Source organism: Manis javanica, chromosome 13 (assembly GCF_040802235.1).
Source record: "Manis javanica isolate MJ-LG chromosome 13, MJ_LKY, whole genome shotgun sequence".
NCBI classification, from domain to species: domain Eukaryota; kingdom Metazoa; phylum Chordata; class Mammalia; order Pholidota; family Manidae; genus Manis; species Manis javanica.
The window spans coordinates 98,160,998-98,176,615 of NC_133168.1; the positions used below are offsets into that span (position 1 = coordinate 98,160,998).

Here is a 15,618-nt window from a genome sequence, read left to right on the forward strand (position 1 = left end):
AACTGGTCTGATTATAAGAATCATCTGGATGCTAGTAAAAAGTACAGATTCCAAGGCCTGTCTCCTAGAAAGTTAGATTCAAGAGATCTGTAAATAAGCACCTCTAGGTGGTTTTTTTAACCAAGAAATATTAAATAGCGGCACTTATGCAACACAATGGAAGAAAGAAAGAGGCTGGGTTAAATACCTAAATGTGAAAAGCAAAACTTGAAAATGTTTATAGGAACATTTAAGAGATTATCTTTATGACCTTGAGACATGGGAGGATTCTTAAGACAAAAATGTACAGACTAGAAAAGATTGGTAAGTTTGACTACACTGAATTTGCAACTTTTGTTGGAATGAAATACTCTAGGAATAAAATAAGAAGACAAGTCACAGGAGAAGTCTGTGATTTTCATATGTGACAAAGGATGTATATCTAGAATATATAAAGAGCTTTGAGAAATCAATAAGAAAAAGATAAATGTCCCAACAGGCAATTCATCGAAGAGGAAACCCAAGTGGCCAACAGATTTTGGCAAAGACATTCAACAGAGGGATGCAGGCTAAAACAATTTCATACCCACCAGATTGGCAAAAACCAAGCAGCCCACCAGAACCAAATATTAGTAGAACACAAACTTCCTTTCCATGCAGCAGTTTGCAAGTAGGCGATACCACTCTGCAGAACTCTTTGGCAATATCAAGTTTGAAGACAAGTACCCCTAGGACCCACAATTCCACTCCTGGGCATACACCGTCAGCAAACTATGGCCCATAGGCCAGACAGATCTGGCCACACCAGTTTTGGAAAATAAAGTTTTATTGGAACCTAACTACATCCATTTGCTTACATATTGTCTATGGCTTCTTTCATGCTGCAGAGACAGAGCGGAGTAGATGCAACCACAGCTGTCTGAGCACAAAGCCAAAAGCATTTACTCTCTGTCTTTCTACAAGAAACATTTGCCAACCTCTGCTCTGGATCAATGCTTGTCGAACTTTAATGCACTGGGGGTCTCCAGGGGATCTGGTCAAAATGCAGGGTCTTATGCAGTGGTTCTGGGAGGGGTCTGGGACTTTGCATTTCTAGCAAGCTTCTGGATCATTCAGATGCTGCTGGTCCATGAGCCACAGTATCGAGGGTCCAGGTAACAGGGTTCAGCCAGGATATGTCTGTGAATCCTTGTAGACAAGGCAGAGAAAGGCAGCCTCGTCAGCATCTGCAACTCATTTTATCTCTGCCCCTTGCGATCACTAACTGAGTGGGCAGAAACTTTCCTTCAGTGTTTGTGGTATACTCAACATGGGCCAGTCGTACGTAAAGCAGGAAGGGACTTAGACGCATTCATAGCCAAAGAGATCTCACCAGCCTTCAAGGATGGGTGGGAGAGGAAATGTAGCAAGTGGTTGCAAAAATTCCTGAAATTCAGCCCCCCAAGTCAATCGTGAGGGTGACAGACATAACTGAGAAGCCAGTGGACACCCCAGGGTGGGATGTGGCACATAAGTTCTTATAGCAGCAGCTTCCAGGCAGCCACGTGGAAGTTGCCAGTTGTCCATTTGCTCTCAGAGGGTAAAGGTCACATGTGTGGTCCCAGAGCGCAGCACAGAAGAGTGATCAAAATGCCTCGGATGAATGTTCTAGACATTTGTGCAAACTTCCTCATGCAAACTCCTCAGTCTGGAGGACTCTTTCTCTCTTCCAGTTCCTGTTTGGCACATGGTGGGGGCTCAAAAAATATTTGTTGAGAAAAACATATGTATTTGATGAAGAAATGATTCATACTTCAGTTCCAAGAGCCATCATATGTAAATAGCACTGACCAAAAAAAAAAAAAAAGGCCAGACCAGGATAAAGGGAAAGGATTTTGAAGAATTACAGAACATTTCCCCTGAAGACAGCACTACTCTAGGGCTGAGAACAGAGCATTCTAAAAAGGAAATAAAGCAAGGAGAGTTAACATTCATTGAACACTTCCTATGTATGAAGTGCTATGCACACAATAACTGAGATTTAATCTCCAACCATGTGAGGTAGGTGTGGCGGTCTCTACTTTAGAGAGGAAAAATGAGATGCCCCTTCCACCCCACCAGCTCCCTCCAAGCAGAGGGAGGGGAACAGTGGCCCCTGTGGTAGGACCACAGGTTGATGTTTGCAGGAAGCAGGTTTTGACTCTAGGGTGGTGGTAGGGTTTTGGAGGAAGTGAGTTCTCCATCCCTAGAGGTATTCAAGTAAAGACTGGATGACCACACAGTAGACCCTGAGGGCCCCTCCTGATGTGGAAATTCTATGATGTACTTTAGGCAGATCCTTCTCTGGGCTTTTCCAACTGGGGCTGAGGTTAAAGGGACCTTTTGTGACCCAAGGGTGACCGGCCCTGACTCCCCTGAGTCCACAGGGTGTGAGTGAGCTGGTCCCGGACACCTTGGGCACCTCTGGACACACCAGCCAGGGAGCATCACCACGAGAAAGCGCAAAGCCACCTACATCTCCAGCAGCAGGACGCTGCACAGCACCCACCGCCTCCTTCCCTCTCTCTTGAGCATTTTTTAACATTCCTCAATCAGAGCCAGGGCTGCATTAAAAGACCAGCCACACCTGTGCATTGGGTTCGGCTCCTCTGCAGGCCCGTCTAACCCCTCCCAGCTGTGTAGGGGAGAGACAGGCTGGGTGGCTGAGAACTAGCCTAGCCCCTGAGCCCGGTGGGGCGAGGGGGGATGCCTGAGGGCCATGCCCTGCCTGGCCAGGGCATCTGGGGTCTCAGTGGCTGCATCAGCTGGCAGGAGACCCCCTGCTCCCACAGTTCTCCCTACAATAGGAGTTGGGGTCTTTTCATACAGGATTTTATAAAAGCTCTGAAATGGTATTTTTAAAAGACAGGCCTCAGTGGAACACTGAGGAGAGAGGCTTTGACAGGCCCTGGTCTCCAGGGTCCCTGGAGACCCCCACTCACAGAGTGCACCCCCTCCTGCCCAGCTGGGAGCGTGTGTGTTGGTGCTGAGAGGTTGTCAGGGGCAGCGAGCGGCCAGGGAGCGAGAGGAACTGACCGCCCCCCAGTTGCACCCACTGCTGACCTGTTCCAGTGGCTCAGGGCCCTGACCGAGACACAGAGGCAGCCATCCCAGCTGGGTGACACTGACCCCCAAACTGGGCGTTAAGCAGGCCCCAAAGGAAACCCCCAGAAATGAGAATTCCAACATCCCGAGGTGTTATCTCCTCCTTCGGTGTGTCTGCCCCCAAACCCAGACCTTCACCTCCAGAATAGGAGCCCTGGAGCCGGCAGGGCAGCCACATACTTGTCACCAAGCTGAGCACAGAGGGAGAGTCCAAAGACCATGAGTGGGTGGATGAGGGGGCAAGGGAATTGTAAATAAGTGAATGAGTGAGAGAATGAATGAATGCTGAACAAATGAGCACATGAATGAGTGGTTACACGAATAAATGAATGAATAGTTGGATGGGTGGGTGGATGGCTGAGTGAATGGGTGGATGGGTGGATGGAAGGAAGGAAGAAAAGTAACTGTTTTAGGCAGGATGGGGGCCCTGGTACCATCCAAGATGGAACCCTATTCCCTCGTCCTAGAGGCCTAGACACTGAGAAGTGTACCCCCAGTCAGGGTCCCTGCCCCAGCTTCCTGCAAGCCTTGCCCAGCTTATGGGGGCCAGTTCAAACCCAAGCCGCTCATCTCCCCCCAGACAAATGCACACCGAGTCCCAGCCATCCCCCTGCAGGCTGTCCCTGCCCCGGGGAAGCCCTCAGAGGGCACCCCGGCCAGCCTCCCCCCATAGAGGTACCCCGCCCAAGGCTGGCGATGGGGTGCGCCGTTTATGGGGCAGGGTGTTCTGAGACAGACCCTCGGGACCATTCCTTGGCTCAGGACAGGCCACCCTGGGAGGCAGCCCCCTGGGATCAGCAGTGGGCGTCCCCAGCACACCTGAGGGCCCTGAAGCCTGGTAATCAGGGGACACATGTGGCCACAGCCCCCAGGAGGGCCTGGGCCCCCCACAGCCACCCACGAGGTGACAGCCGAAGAAGGCATCTGGGGGTGCAGGCTGCAAGGCCATGTCCGTTCTCCTGGGAACAGCGAGGACGGGGTCCTGGAGGGACCCGGGGGAAGTGGCCAGGCCGGCCCACCCGCGGGCCACCAGGCAGCCCCCGCACCCCGGCAGCCCAGCGTCCAGGGAGCACGGCCTCAGGAGGCGGCCGTGGGGGCCACGCAGAGAAGGGGGAGGCCCGGCCCCAGGCTGGGGGTCTCCGGCCCAGGGGGGGGGCCGCAGCGCGGCCGGGGGGCCGCCACGCGGGCGGAGAGCGCAGAGCTCGGCCCGAAGCCGGGTGTTCTCCTCCAGCAGGGCCGCCAGCCTGCGCCCCAGGGCCGCGTCGCCGAGCCGCCGCTTCTCCCGCGACCTCCGCGCCGCCGCGTTGTTCTCCCTCCGCTTCTGCCAGTAGGCGGCGTCCTTCCTCTCGGCGGGCACGAACTCCCGCTGCCGACGCCCAGCGGCGCCCCGGCCCCGCGCTGCCCGCAGGTCCTTCCCGGGGCCCTGAGGCTCCGCGGGCAGGCCCGGGAGACCCAGGTCCATGGAGCACCTGGCAACAGGGGGCAAGACTGCGCCAGGAGGCAGGAGGCCCCTGCGTCCCCACCGTCCCCAGTGGGCAGGACCGCGGGTGCAGGGGCCCCGGGCTGGAGGCCGGGGACTGGCACTGCCCCCCGGGGGGAGGGAGGCTCCTGCCTGCGTTCTTACCCCTGAGGAGGTCAGCAGACAGACCAAGGGCTCGGTTCAGCCTGCGCTCCGGGGAGAGGTGCTCGGACACCCGAAGGGAAGGTGCCTAGAAGGAAGGACGGGCGCCCTTGTGGTTCAGCGAGGCCAAGCCATTGCCCGTCTGAACTGTGACCACCTGTCCATAAGCGGGACCAGGATCTGAAGCCAGTTTGTCGGACGTGCGGGTCCGTTCCGCCACCCCCGGGGCCCACTCGCGGCTTGGAGGTGCTGCTGTGTCTAGCGAGCCCGGCTGGGCGTGTAGCGGGAAAGCCTTGTGGGGCGCTGCGGTCACCTAAGTCAGCAAGGAATCCAAATTCCCGGAGAGACTCCAGGGCCCGGGCCCCCCGCGGGGAACTGCTGGTCCCTGGGGGTCTTCCGTCCTGAGGTGCCCCACATCCACAGGCTGGGGCAGCATGCAGGTGGTGCGCCCGGGTCCGCAGAGGCCAGGTGGGGAGCCCTAGGTTTGCGCCCGTCTGCTGGTGCCGTCTGGGCGTTGTGTGGGCAGCCCGATGAACTCACAGGCCCCTGCGGCAGGGCTCAAGTTCACTGCCCCCTGTGGGACACCTGAGGCCACCATATCCTCGGGAGTGCGATGGCCCTGCCTACAGAGGAGCGTGAGTGGCTGGCCCAGGGATGCCCGGAGATACCCCAAGTAATCTCCCCCACCCCCACCCCACCCCCGCATCCTGTCCTCCCAGTGTGGCCAGCGCCACCACTGACTGGCCCAGAGCCGATGATTGACACTCCTGGCGTCCTCCCCTGGTACTCTCCTCACACCCCCCCTCCTCTCCTCACGCCCCCCTCCCCAGGAACCCCCTCCACACTTGCACGGACCCCTGCCCACCTCCCCTCAACCCTGACCCCAAGCCTAGGATCTCCGGCCCACCTGGGCCCCAACAAGCCTCCTTCCCAGTCCCCCCAAATCCACCACCAGTCCAGAGGAGTAGTCCTCAAAAATCCCATTTATCCAGAGCTTAAAAACCTCTGGGGAGGGCTTATGAAAGTGTGAGCATCTTAGACTCCTGCTAACAGGGCTGGCGCCTCCCCAGATCCCCTCTGTCGTGGATGTTCTTAGGAATGAACCAACGAGCGCGTGCGTGTTTGGGAGACGAACCGACAAATGTGTGAGTATTTGAAAAAATCAAAGCACGAGTGAAATGTGAGTGAATGAATGAATAAGCAGATGAAGTAAGGCTTCAGAGGTGGGGGCCCTGAGAGGAGGGCACAGAAAGCCCTAAGGGGTCCTTTCTCCCCCATAAAGGGCTGGGCCTGGGTCTCCCACTGCCCAGATAGCTCTTCACCCCACTGGGGACAAGAGAACAGGCTCCCTGCTAAGGTCCTTTGCCCTGGTGGCCGGAGCCTCCTTCTGCTGCCCACCTGGGCCCGTCCTGGGGCCTCAGACAGGGTGCTGACCCCATTCCAGCTTCAAGGGTGCTCACAGGAGCCCGAGAGCTGCTCGGCACACAGGTCAATGGCACATTCTAAGACCCTGAAGCCAGAGTCCAGAAGGCACTACCCTGGCTCTGGGGGAGACGGATGGGGGGTGGCAGGCAAGCCGGGAGATGGCTGGGCCAGGGGCAGCTGGGCTGGGAAGGGAGGGGACACAGTCCAGGCGTCCCAGAAGGGCCCGTCTAAACCAGGAATGCCTAACGTAGAAGCTGAGTGAAGGCTGGTAGTTGGACAGAGGAGGGGCAGGCGGCTCTCAAGGCAAGCCGGTGAGCTACACGAGGGCTAGCATCCCTGTGAGGCCCCCTGCCTGTGTGTGGCTTGGTCTGGGTCCCCCCTAAACACCAGCTCCCACACCTCCACAGGAACCCAACGGGAGATGGGGCCGCAGATAGTTCAGCCGCCTGACTTTATTTAGAGAAGAGGCAGCCAGGGCTGGGCCGGGGCCTTCCTGTGGTCGCAGAGGGAAGCGCTAGGGAGGGTGGGGACGTGGCGAGCCAGCGTGAGCGCCTGCGGTGGGGATGAGGGAACCGGACTAGGGTCTCCCTCAGAGATGGCCCAGACCAACCCCTCCCGAGCCCCATCGGTCTCTGCAGCCCCCTGACCGGCGACAATCAAAGCTCCTCTTGGTTGCCCTGAGTGATGGGGAGCTCATTCACTCCAAAGTCAACTGCTGTCAGCCTGGGTGAGCGCTCCTGGGATGGAGCTAAAACCCACCTTCACTGGGCCTTTGTCTGATAAAATTCTTTCTCTCTGTGTGCCCCTGGAGACCTTGTCCTCCCCCTAGAGGATTGATGGATTGGCAGTCACATTCCGCCACCCCTCATCTGGTCCACTTTCCTCCAAGGAAAGCAGCCATGTTTAGTGCGTATCTACTAGGCCGGGCACGAGCAATGTCTCCCTTTGCGCCCACGGCCACTCAGAGAGAAAAGTTCCATCATTATCCTCATTCAACAGATGAAAAGACAGAGGATCCGAGAGGGCTTGCGACCTTCCTGGGCCAACCCAGCCAGAATCCAGCAGGCTCCGGAGCCCCCGCCTTTCCCGACACACCAGGTTCGACCTTCCCGGCTTTTCCCGATTCTTCCGCAGAGGATACAGTTCTGAGTCCATGTGCGCCTTTGAAGGGTAGAGCTTGGTGTCCACAGAGGGAAAAATTCCTGAAAACACAGAGCTAATGAGGGGGCAGGGCTGGGGTGACGCGATGAATGGACAGAGGTAAGAGCTGAAGCCATTTTAACTGGGTTCAAATTCTCCTTCCTAGCCAGGCGTGTTTGGGCAAGTCACGTGACCTCTACAAGCATCCACTGTCTCATCTAAAATGAGGATAATAGCCATACTCAGTTTATTGGTTATGTAAAGAGTAAATGAGATCACCCTGAGAGCTGGTACGTAATAATAGCAAGTGACCCACACGGCTACTCTCTGGCGGCAGTGGTGCTGGTAGACCCTCTCCTGCTTGGCTTCTGCTGCCCGGCTCGTGCGGTTATGTGTGTTGAAAATACCTATGAGAACCCTCAGAGACCAAGCAACACAATTGTATCAGTTGACAGATGATGAAATTGGACTTCCTTGCAAGACCATGGATCAAATACACCCTGAGACCCGTCCATTCCTCCACAAACACAAAAATGACAGGAACTACAGACCAAAGAAGAAGTGCCCAGTGACAAGGGTGCCCCATCCACACGAGGGCAGGTCTCCCGAACGTAGGAGGTCAAGAGCACAGACTGTCGGGAGACTGACCAGGAAATAATCTCCCGAAGAGATAGTCATACCCACTTCGTGACCTGGAACAATTTACATCAGAGGAAATCGAGATTATTGATGCCATCTTCAAAGAGTTTTAGGGTGAACAGAATGAGTGATTCAAAAAGATAAAGGATGGAGTAATGGTCATAAAACAAGAACAGAAGGTATGAAGCAAAAAACAGATTCCTCGCCTGTAAAACGGGTTTTGCGGGGGTCCTGGCCACACGCAGACATTTTGACAATTCAATAGTAAGTCGCGTGCACAAGGCACCTGGTGTATCAGGGTGGACCCCAAGGAACACCTTCTTGGTAATCAGTAACCCTTTTCTTTGAGCCCAAAAATGCCTACAGGAGAACAAAGCTACAGTCACCTGGGGACTCAGCCACCAACAGAGGAGAAAACAATTTAGAATTGTTAAAGGACAAAAAAAAAAGTGGAAAAAAAAATGAATCAAAGGAGAAAAGGTAGGCTGCCTCACAAATTCCCCACCCACGTGGCCGGAGGGCAGCCCACAAGCTTTCCCTTCGCTCCGGGCTGAGGGGAGCCAGAAATGACCATAGACTCTCCGGTGGGTGTAAGACTTACAAGCAAGAGGTGGCATTTGTGTGGCCAACACACTTCTGGAAAAACTGTTCACCCCCATCCCTTACAACAGAAATGCTCCTTTGTTTTCATTGACACAATGAGATACCAGTTTTTTCCTGGCTCAAATTGGCAAAGATTTAAAAATGATAAAATCTCATGCTAGCAAGGATGTGGTGAGATGGGCACTCATGTACCTGGAAAGTGGAGGTGTGAATTGCTTCCTGGGAAAGCAGTCAGGGGATGTGAAACGATGTTGGAACCCATGCCCTGTTTGAGGAATAATGGTGTCCCTTCCCTCCCACCTGGATCACGGCTCCTGGCATCTCTCTATTCTGGCCTCAGCAGCCCTGAAATCCCCCCTCAGACACACCATTCCAGCCACTCAGAACCTCTTTTATTTCCTGAACAGTTATTCTGTCCCCTCCACATGCTTCTCCTTTTACCTAAAACATTCTTCCTCTTTCCTTACCTGTTCCCCAGCCAAATCTTACTCATCCTGAAGGACTTAGCTTTAGATGTTTCTTGCAACCTCCTACAGGAAGCCCATCAGATTGACCCCTCTCAACTAGGCCAGGAGCTTCTTCTGGAAAAGATTTCCACCATCACTATGACCACAGATCTCTGATAAATATAGGGGGAATGAATACTTAGCAAAGGGGGTGTGCTCTGTGTGGTCCCAGAGGGCTGAGCAGCTTGGGGCCAGTAGCTGAAAGAATGTTCTACAAAGTACAACTCACTAATAACCCAGCAAAGGTTCCTTGAAAGGTAATGAGTTCCCTGTCACAGGTGGTATGCAAGCAGGGGAGTAGGAAACTACTTCTGTTGTTCCTTCCCTCTAGCTTCTTTGCCCCTCTCTGCCCAGAGTCGTGGATCTGAGATGAAGAGTGGCCCTCCTCTGACTCAGAAGGACCCGGGGCCGCAGAGGCTGTTCCCACAGGCCCTAGTACAGCCCAGCCCTTCCTCAGAAAGGGCGTGGAGTCCCAGGACACTACACTCTCACGGGTTCAGGGAACCCGGTGCAGCCTGCGGACCCTGTGCTCTCACTGTGAGCAAACCCTTGCCTCATGAAAGCCTCCGGTGAAACCAACTTCTAAAACTGAGAACCCTCTGAAAGATCTCAGATTTCAAGGGGAAAATGCAAGGCATTCTGGGAGTGCAGAGGGCCTTCCGCTGCCCTTGGACCCCTCCTGGGGCCCATGGAGAGGCCGGAAGCCCTTGGTACCTCTGTGCCCAACCCCCAAGGCCAGCGAGAGTCCCCAGGGCCAGGAGCAGGCTGATGGGTGGGAAGGGCCCAGCAGGGGGTGGGGGTGATGCGGGCGGGGTGCCCAGAGCCACCCAGCCCTGCTGCACCGATGGCACATCGCATGACCGTAGACAAGCGCCAGCTGGTCTCTGAGACTCGGTCTTTTCAACAGCCAAATGGGTTCAAGAGCAACGCCTGGGCTGGTAAGCAACCCAGGCACAAGCTTAGTCCCCAAACGTAGTCAGTGTCCCATTCCTGAACAACCACCATGAGCTTCCAGGAGGGCCCAGGGCATCAAGGGTCTGATCGTGGCAGGGTCATGTCACACCACGTCTTACCTCCTGAAACTCACACGGAACAAAATCATCTCAGGGACCTTAAGCCCTCGGCCCCTGCAGACAGGTCTGCCTCTCCCCAGCCCAACCCAGAACCTCCAAAACAACAGGAGACCAGCTCAGCGGTGCCCAGGCGGCTGCCTGGCGGGAGCTTGAAGCCCGGAGGTGGGCACACACCCCGTGGTCATTTTCTCTCCTCCTTGTCCATATTTGGATTTATTCACACACCACTCCCATACTTTTTAGCTACAAACTAACTCATTCGCCTCTTGTCTGTCTCCGCCACTAGAACCCCAGCCTGTGGACAGGGTCTGCTCCTTCTATGTCCCCAGGGCTTAAAACAGCACCTGGCACCCAGTGGGTGCTTCCTAACTCTTTGTTGAGTGAAGGAATGTGAACAATGTTAGTCCCATAACTTCCCAGGAGACAGGGTCTGTACTTTTTTGCCACAGAAGCTCAGAGAGGTACAATGTCTTGTCCAAGGTCACACAGCCCTTCACAGGTGGGTCTGGCACCTGGACAGCTGGACCCCAGAGCCGCCTACCTCAAGCCCTGAGATAGAACTGGAGGCGCAGCAGGGCCTGAAGGCTCTTAGCTCAGCACTCGGTGACCATGTGGAGCCCTGGGCCTCAGTCTCCCTTCTGTGACATGGGCCCAGGAGCCCTGCCCAACTCCCAGGGGTGGCTGTCCCTCTGCCATTTTCAGAACTGCACTCCAAACAGGGGCACCCCACATTCCCAGCCCCCACCCCAAGCCCAGGATACGCCGTGGATCCCAGAGATGGGCCAGAGCTGTGCCCCAGGGGGTCCTGGGGGCAGGAACTGGGCCTGTGGCATCTCTGGATCCCAGAAGTACCCACTGGTGTCATCCAAGCCCTTTCCGGGTACCCGCCCTTTACAGGGCTGAGCATTTTACAAACACAATCTGCCGGAGGGATCTTTCCACCTCACAAATCAGATTGTGCCACTTTCCAGCTTAAAACCCTACACAGATCAACACCACACTCCCTTGCCCCACCCACGGGGCCCCGCACAGTCCGGATGGAGCCTGTCCCCTCTGTGCTCCAAGCACCCTGGCCATCCAACAGCCCAGATGCTGTGGGGCCTCTGCCCATGCGGCCCTGCTGCCTGGATGCTCCTCCTCCCTTCCCCTAGTTTCCATGTTCCCATCCTTTGATTGCCACTCCTCCTCCAAGAAGCCCTCCCTGACCTCCCAGGACAGACCGGTGCCTCCCCTGTGCACTTGCTGAACACCGTGTGCTTCTGCCACGTAGCACTTACTATCGACGTACCTTCGCCTATTCACTAGTAATTAATTGACTAAACTCTCTTTCTCCCGTGAGGGCCGGGCCTGTGTTTCTTCTCCCCAGCAGCTCCCCACCCCAGGGCCAAGCACAGGGTAGGTGATTGATAAATACTTGAACGCATGAGTGAGACGCCCACCCTCCAGTTTCAAGGCAGTGGCTCTGAACCCAGGGGGTGTCTGTCAATGTCTGGAGACATATGTTTGTCATGACGAGCAGAGGGCATGGAGTGGGTGGGGACCAGGTGTGCGGTGCGGCTCCCTAGAACGCCCAGGACAGAGGATTATCCATTCCCAGCAGTCAGTGGCGTGCAATGGGGAAGCCCTGCATTTCAGAGAAGTGCCCACCTCCTGGCCTGACTTACAAAGACCAGGTAGGCCTGGGCCCAGGGACTCCTGGATCAGACATGGTGGTAGCAGCGGTACCAGCAGATCCCCGGGATAGATCTCACTCAGCTGTCACTGTTACAATTGTTAAAAAGGAATGAAAGCACCACCAGAAGACACTATTTACAGAAGAGTAGAAAGGCAGCCCACAAAACAGGAGAAGGTATTTGCCAGTCAGAGATCTGATAAGCGGTTAACATCGGAACATATAAAGATCTACGAGTCAACCAGAAACAAAAATGGGCAAAGGCTTGAATAGTCATTTCTCCCAATTAGGTAGAAAAATGGCCACATGAAAAGATGCTCAACCCATCCTGAGGGAAATACCAGTCAAAACCACAAGGAAACATCACCTCCCAGCCCCTAGGAAGGCTGCTATCAAAAGGGCAGAAAACACCCAAACGTTGGCAAGGATGTGGAGAAATGGGAACTCATGTGCACTGTTGGGGGGAATGGAAAATGGAGCAGCCACTGCAGAAAGCAGTCTGAGGCTCTGCAAAAAAACTGAATGTGAATTACCCTATGACCCAGCAACTCGACTTCTAGGTATCTACCCCAAAGAACTCCAGGCAGGATCTCGAAGAGATACTCGCACACCCATGTTCACGGCAGCCCGATTCATGACAGCTAAAATGCAGAAGCCGCTTAAGTGTCCATCAACTGGTGAATAGATACACACAACGTGGCCTATCCACACCTGGAATATTACTCAGCTGTGAAAAGGAAGGACACCCTGACACCTGCTACAGTGTGGGTGGACCTCGAGGACACAGTGCTCAGGGACATAAGCCAGACCCAAAGGACAGACCCTGTCTGATCCCCCTCCCAGGAGGTCCCCAGAGGAGCCCCATCCACAGAGACAGAGAGTGGGTGGTGGGGCCGGAGGCTGGGGAGGCGGTGGGGGGTTAGTGTCTCAGGGAATGGAGTTTCAGTTTGGGGAGATGGAAATTTCTGGAAATGGAAGGTGAGGACGGCTGCACAGCATTACGGTTTATTTGATGCCACTGAATTGTACATTTAGATTGTTAAGATGCAAATTTTATGATATGTGTATTTTACCACAATAAAAAATAGGGGGGACACAAAGTGGTGAACCATGGAGCTGGCAGCCTCACTGGGAGCATGGCTAGTGTGTCTGCAGACCCCCACTTGCATCCAGTCCCACTGGCTCCCACCTCACTCAGGGTCAAAGCCAAAGTCCTCCCACAGTCCACCACACACTGCACCATCCGCCTGTCCCCTCCCTGCCCTCCCACCTCCCTCTCCCCGTTGCTCACTCTGCTCCAGCCGCACGGGTCTCCTTCTTGTTCCTCCCACACGCCAGGTCCAGTCCTGCCCCAGGACCTTTGCACAGCTGTGCCCTCTGCCTGAAACCCTCATCCATTCCAATACTTGCATGGCTGGTCCCCTCTTTCAATGCCCATAACCCTCTCTGTTCACCCAGGACAGAGTCCCTAAACCCCCACCCCCTGTCCCAAGCCCCTGCATCTCAGACTGGAAGTTTGGGGAACAGGCCTGGCCCCAGCAGGGAGTGGCCTCTGAGACACAAACACCCCACCTGTTTGTTCCAAGTGAACCAGGGATTTCCACCCTGCAGAGAGACAGAAAGGAGAGCAAGAGAGAGAGAAAGAAACAGAAAACGCAGGACAGGTGGAGAGGGAACCAGAGGTGGAGGCAGGCAGAAGGAGGAAGAGCCAATCGCCACCCACCCACCAAGGCAGCATCTCACACGAGACGCCAGCCAACAGTCTGAGGTCCGGGTCACCATCGGCAGCAAGTGCTCGTGTCCGTCCTCAGCCACTGGACGCTCAGAGCAGTTGTGCCAAACTCCAACGACCCCAGATCTTTACAAGTGGATCCCCACAGTAGTCAGACCCCACAACGCTCGGACCCCAAGCACAAATGTCTGGGGGTCTGTACGGCAGCTGGGCCCCCCTAGAGCGCAGTCGGGCTCCCCAGGGACAAATCCAGCCGTCCCGGACAGCCAGACCTCTAGCCACACAACAGGAGACCCTCCCTGTCCCTCTGAGCCATCTTCTAAGACCTCGAGCCCCGCCCGCACCCCTGCCACCCACTAGGACCGAAGCCATTGGATCCTTTCCCGACTTTGCGTGGACCCTCTCTGCTTTTCATTCCATCAGTGCTGACACGCGACAGCTGGCTGGACATCAGCCTTCCACAGCTGCCCCGTGTGGGCAACAGGGCCTGGATGGGGGGCTCCCACCCCCAGACAGAGCAGAGAGAGACCAGAGGAGGTCAGGAGCCTGGCGACAACACGGGGCAAGGAGAGAAGCAGGAAGGTGGGCTGCCGAGGGAAGGTGGCTGCTGTAGGAGGGCCCCCCCAAAACGGATGACAGCATCGGACTCTGAGGCTTCAGCCCCTCAGGGCCTGGCCCTGGACCCCCTCCCCAGCCAGCCCTCCTGGCCTCTTTCCCAGGCACGCCCCCTCCCATGTTCCTGCCTCATCCCAGAGGTGACAGAGGTGGGGACGCACACAGCGGGGGAGAGCCCCGCAGAGCAGCCCAAAGAGAGCCAGAGACCCAGAAGGGGACAGTAAGACCGAAGGCACAGAGAGGGACACAGAGAGGAGGGGGAGGACTCGGACGGAGACAACGAGAAGGAAGGGACCCTGTCCAGAGGGGCAGAGAGAGGAGCTGAGAGGGGCGGAGAGGCCCCGGCCCCCTGGACGCTGGCCGCCCCGGCCAGCCTCTGCTGCACTCGGGCCTCACCTCCCAGGCGGCTGCTCCCCCGGCGTGGGTCCTGTGTGGGCCGCAGCAGCTGCGTGAGGCCTCCAAAGCCCTCCGCGGTGCAGGGAGTCACCGGCGCTTCCGTAGAGGTGACACCCCAGCCCCCAGCCAGTAGCTCGTGGCTTTCCCTGCTGCGCTGGCCGCCCACCTGGCGTCTGCCCAGAGAGCAGGTGCTGCAGGCTGGCTCAGACTCGGGGGGAGGGGCACTGGGGAGTCACCAGCCCCACCAGGAGGGGGTCCTGCTGGTCTAGCCCCTGGGGGCCCAAGAAGGGGAGGGGGTCTAAGCTGGCCAAAGCTAGAATCTCTCATTCTAACTCCCTAAGATCCTTCTAGAAACATCAGAGGGGGCCCAAGCGAGGAGGCCACTTCTGTCCTTACATGTGAGGACACCCTCCTTCTCAAACACCTTCTGTGGCTCCCCAGTGCCTCTCAGATTTTCTAACCACTTGCCCTGGACATACCCTCTCTCAGAGGAAACCCACACAGACAGTTAAGTAACTTGCCCCCAGGAGAAAGTGAAGCCAAATCTTGAACTTCAGGATGAGATCTCTAGGTGGGCATCACTAAACGGGCATGGAAGGTATTCCAAGCAGAGGGAACAGCACATACGAAGGCTCAGAGGTAAGGATCAGCATGGATATGTCTGGGGATCCCTGGAAGGAGGTGGAGGGACAGTCAGAGCTGCTTGTAGGGAAGACCCCACGCGTGGACCCCAGGGTGAACAGACAGCAGGGGCAGGATGGGGGCCTGGAGGCGGGGACCAGCCTGAGGCCACGTCCTGTGCTGGGAACCCCAGACCCCGGGCCGGGGCGGATTTGAGGGATTCCGAGGAGGCCTGGACTTGGGAACAGCGGCACCTGGTGTGCGCGCCGCGGAACTGCACCCTCCTACGTGGGCTCGCTCAATGGGCGCGTTCCCGGTGTGTTCACCACCTGTGAAATAAATCCCTCTTCATCAAGAACCATGCACTGAAACAAATAAGAGCGGCCGTAGAAGAAATACAGGCGGCGCAAATTTGATAGATGCTGATATGATAATCTTCTAAGGAGAAATCGTCCAGGAACTAAGTGAATTTT

The 15,618-nt window shown here is 56.0% G+C and overlaps 1 protein-coding gene across 2 annotated transcripts; it reads right to left on the reverse strand.

Moving 5' to 3' along the window:
* Positions 1–812: 812 nt before the first annotated feature.
* On the reverse strand, positions 813–14,592 carry NFILZ (NFIL3 like basic leucine zipper). Of its 2 annotated transcripts, XM_017667922.3 has the most exons (3): positions 14,525–14,592; positions 4,727–4,811; positions 813–4,571 (listed from the first exon to the last, which is right to left on the reverse strand). In XM_017667922.3, exon 3 carries the CDS (start codon positions 4,562–4,564, stop codon positions 3,743–3,745), a length of 822 nt encoding a protein of 273 aa, XP_017523411.3. In that variant the 5' UTR covers positions 4,565–4,571; positions 4,727–4,811; positions 14,525–14,592; the 3' UTR covers positions 813–3,742. The 2 variants fall into 2 exon arrangements, with proteins under 2 accessions (XP_017523411.3, XP_017523412.3); XM_017667923.3 differs by having other exon boundaries at positions 813–4,811.
* Between the last annotated feature and the right edge of the window lie 1,026 nt (positions 14,593–15,618).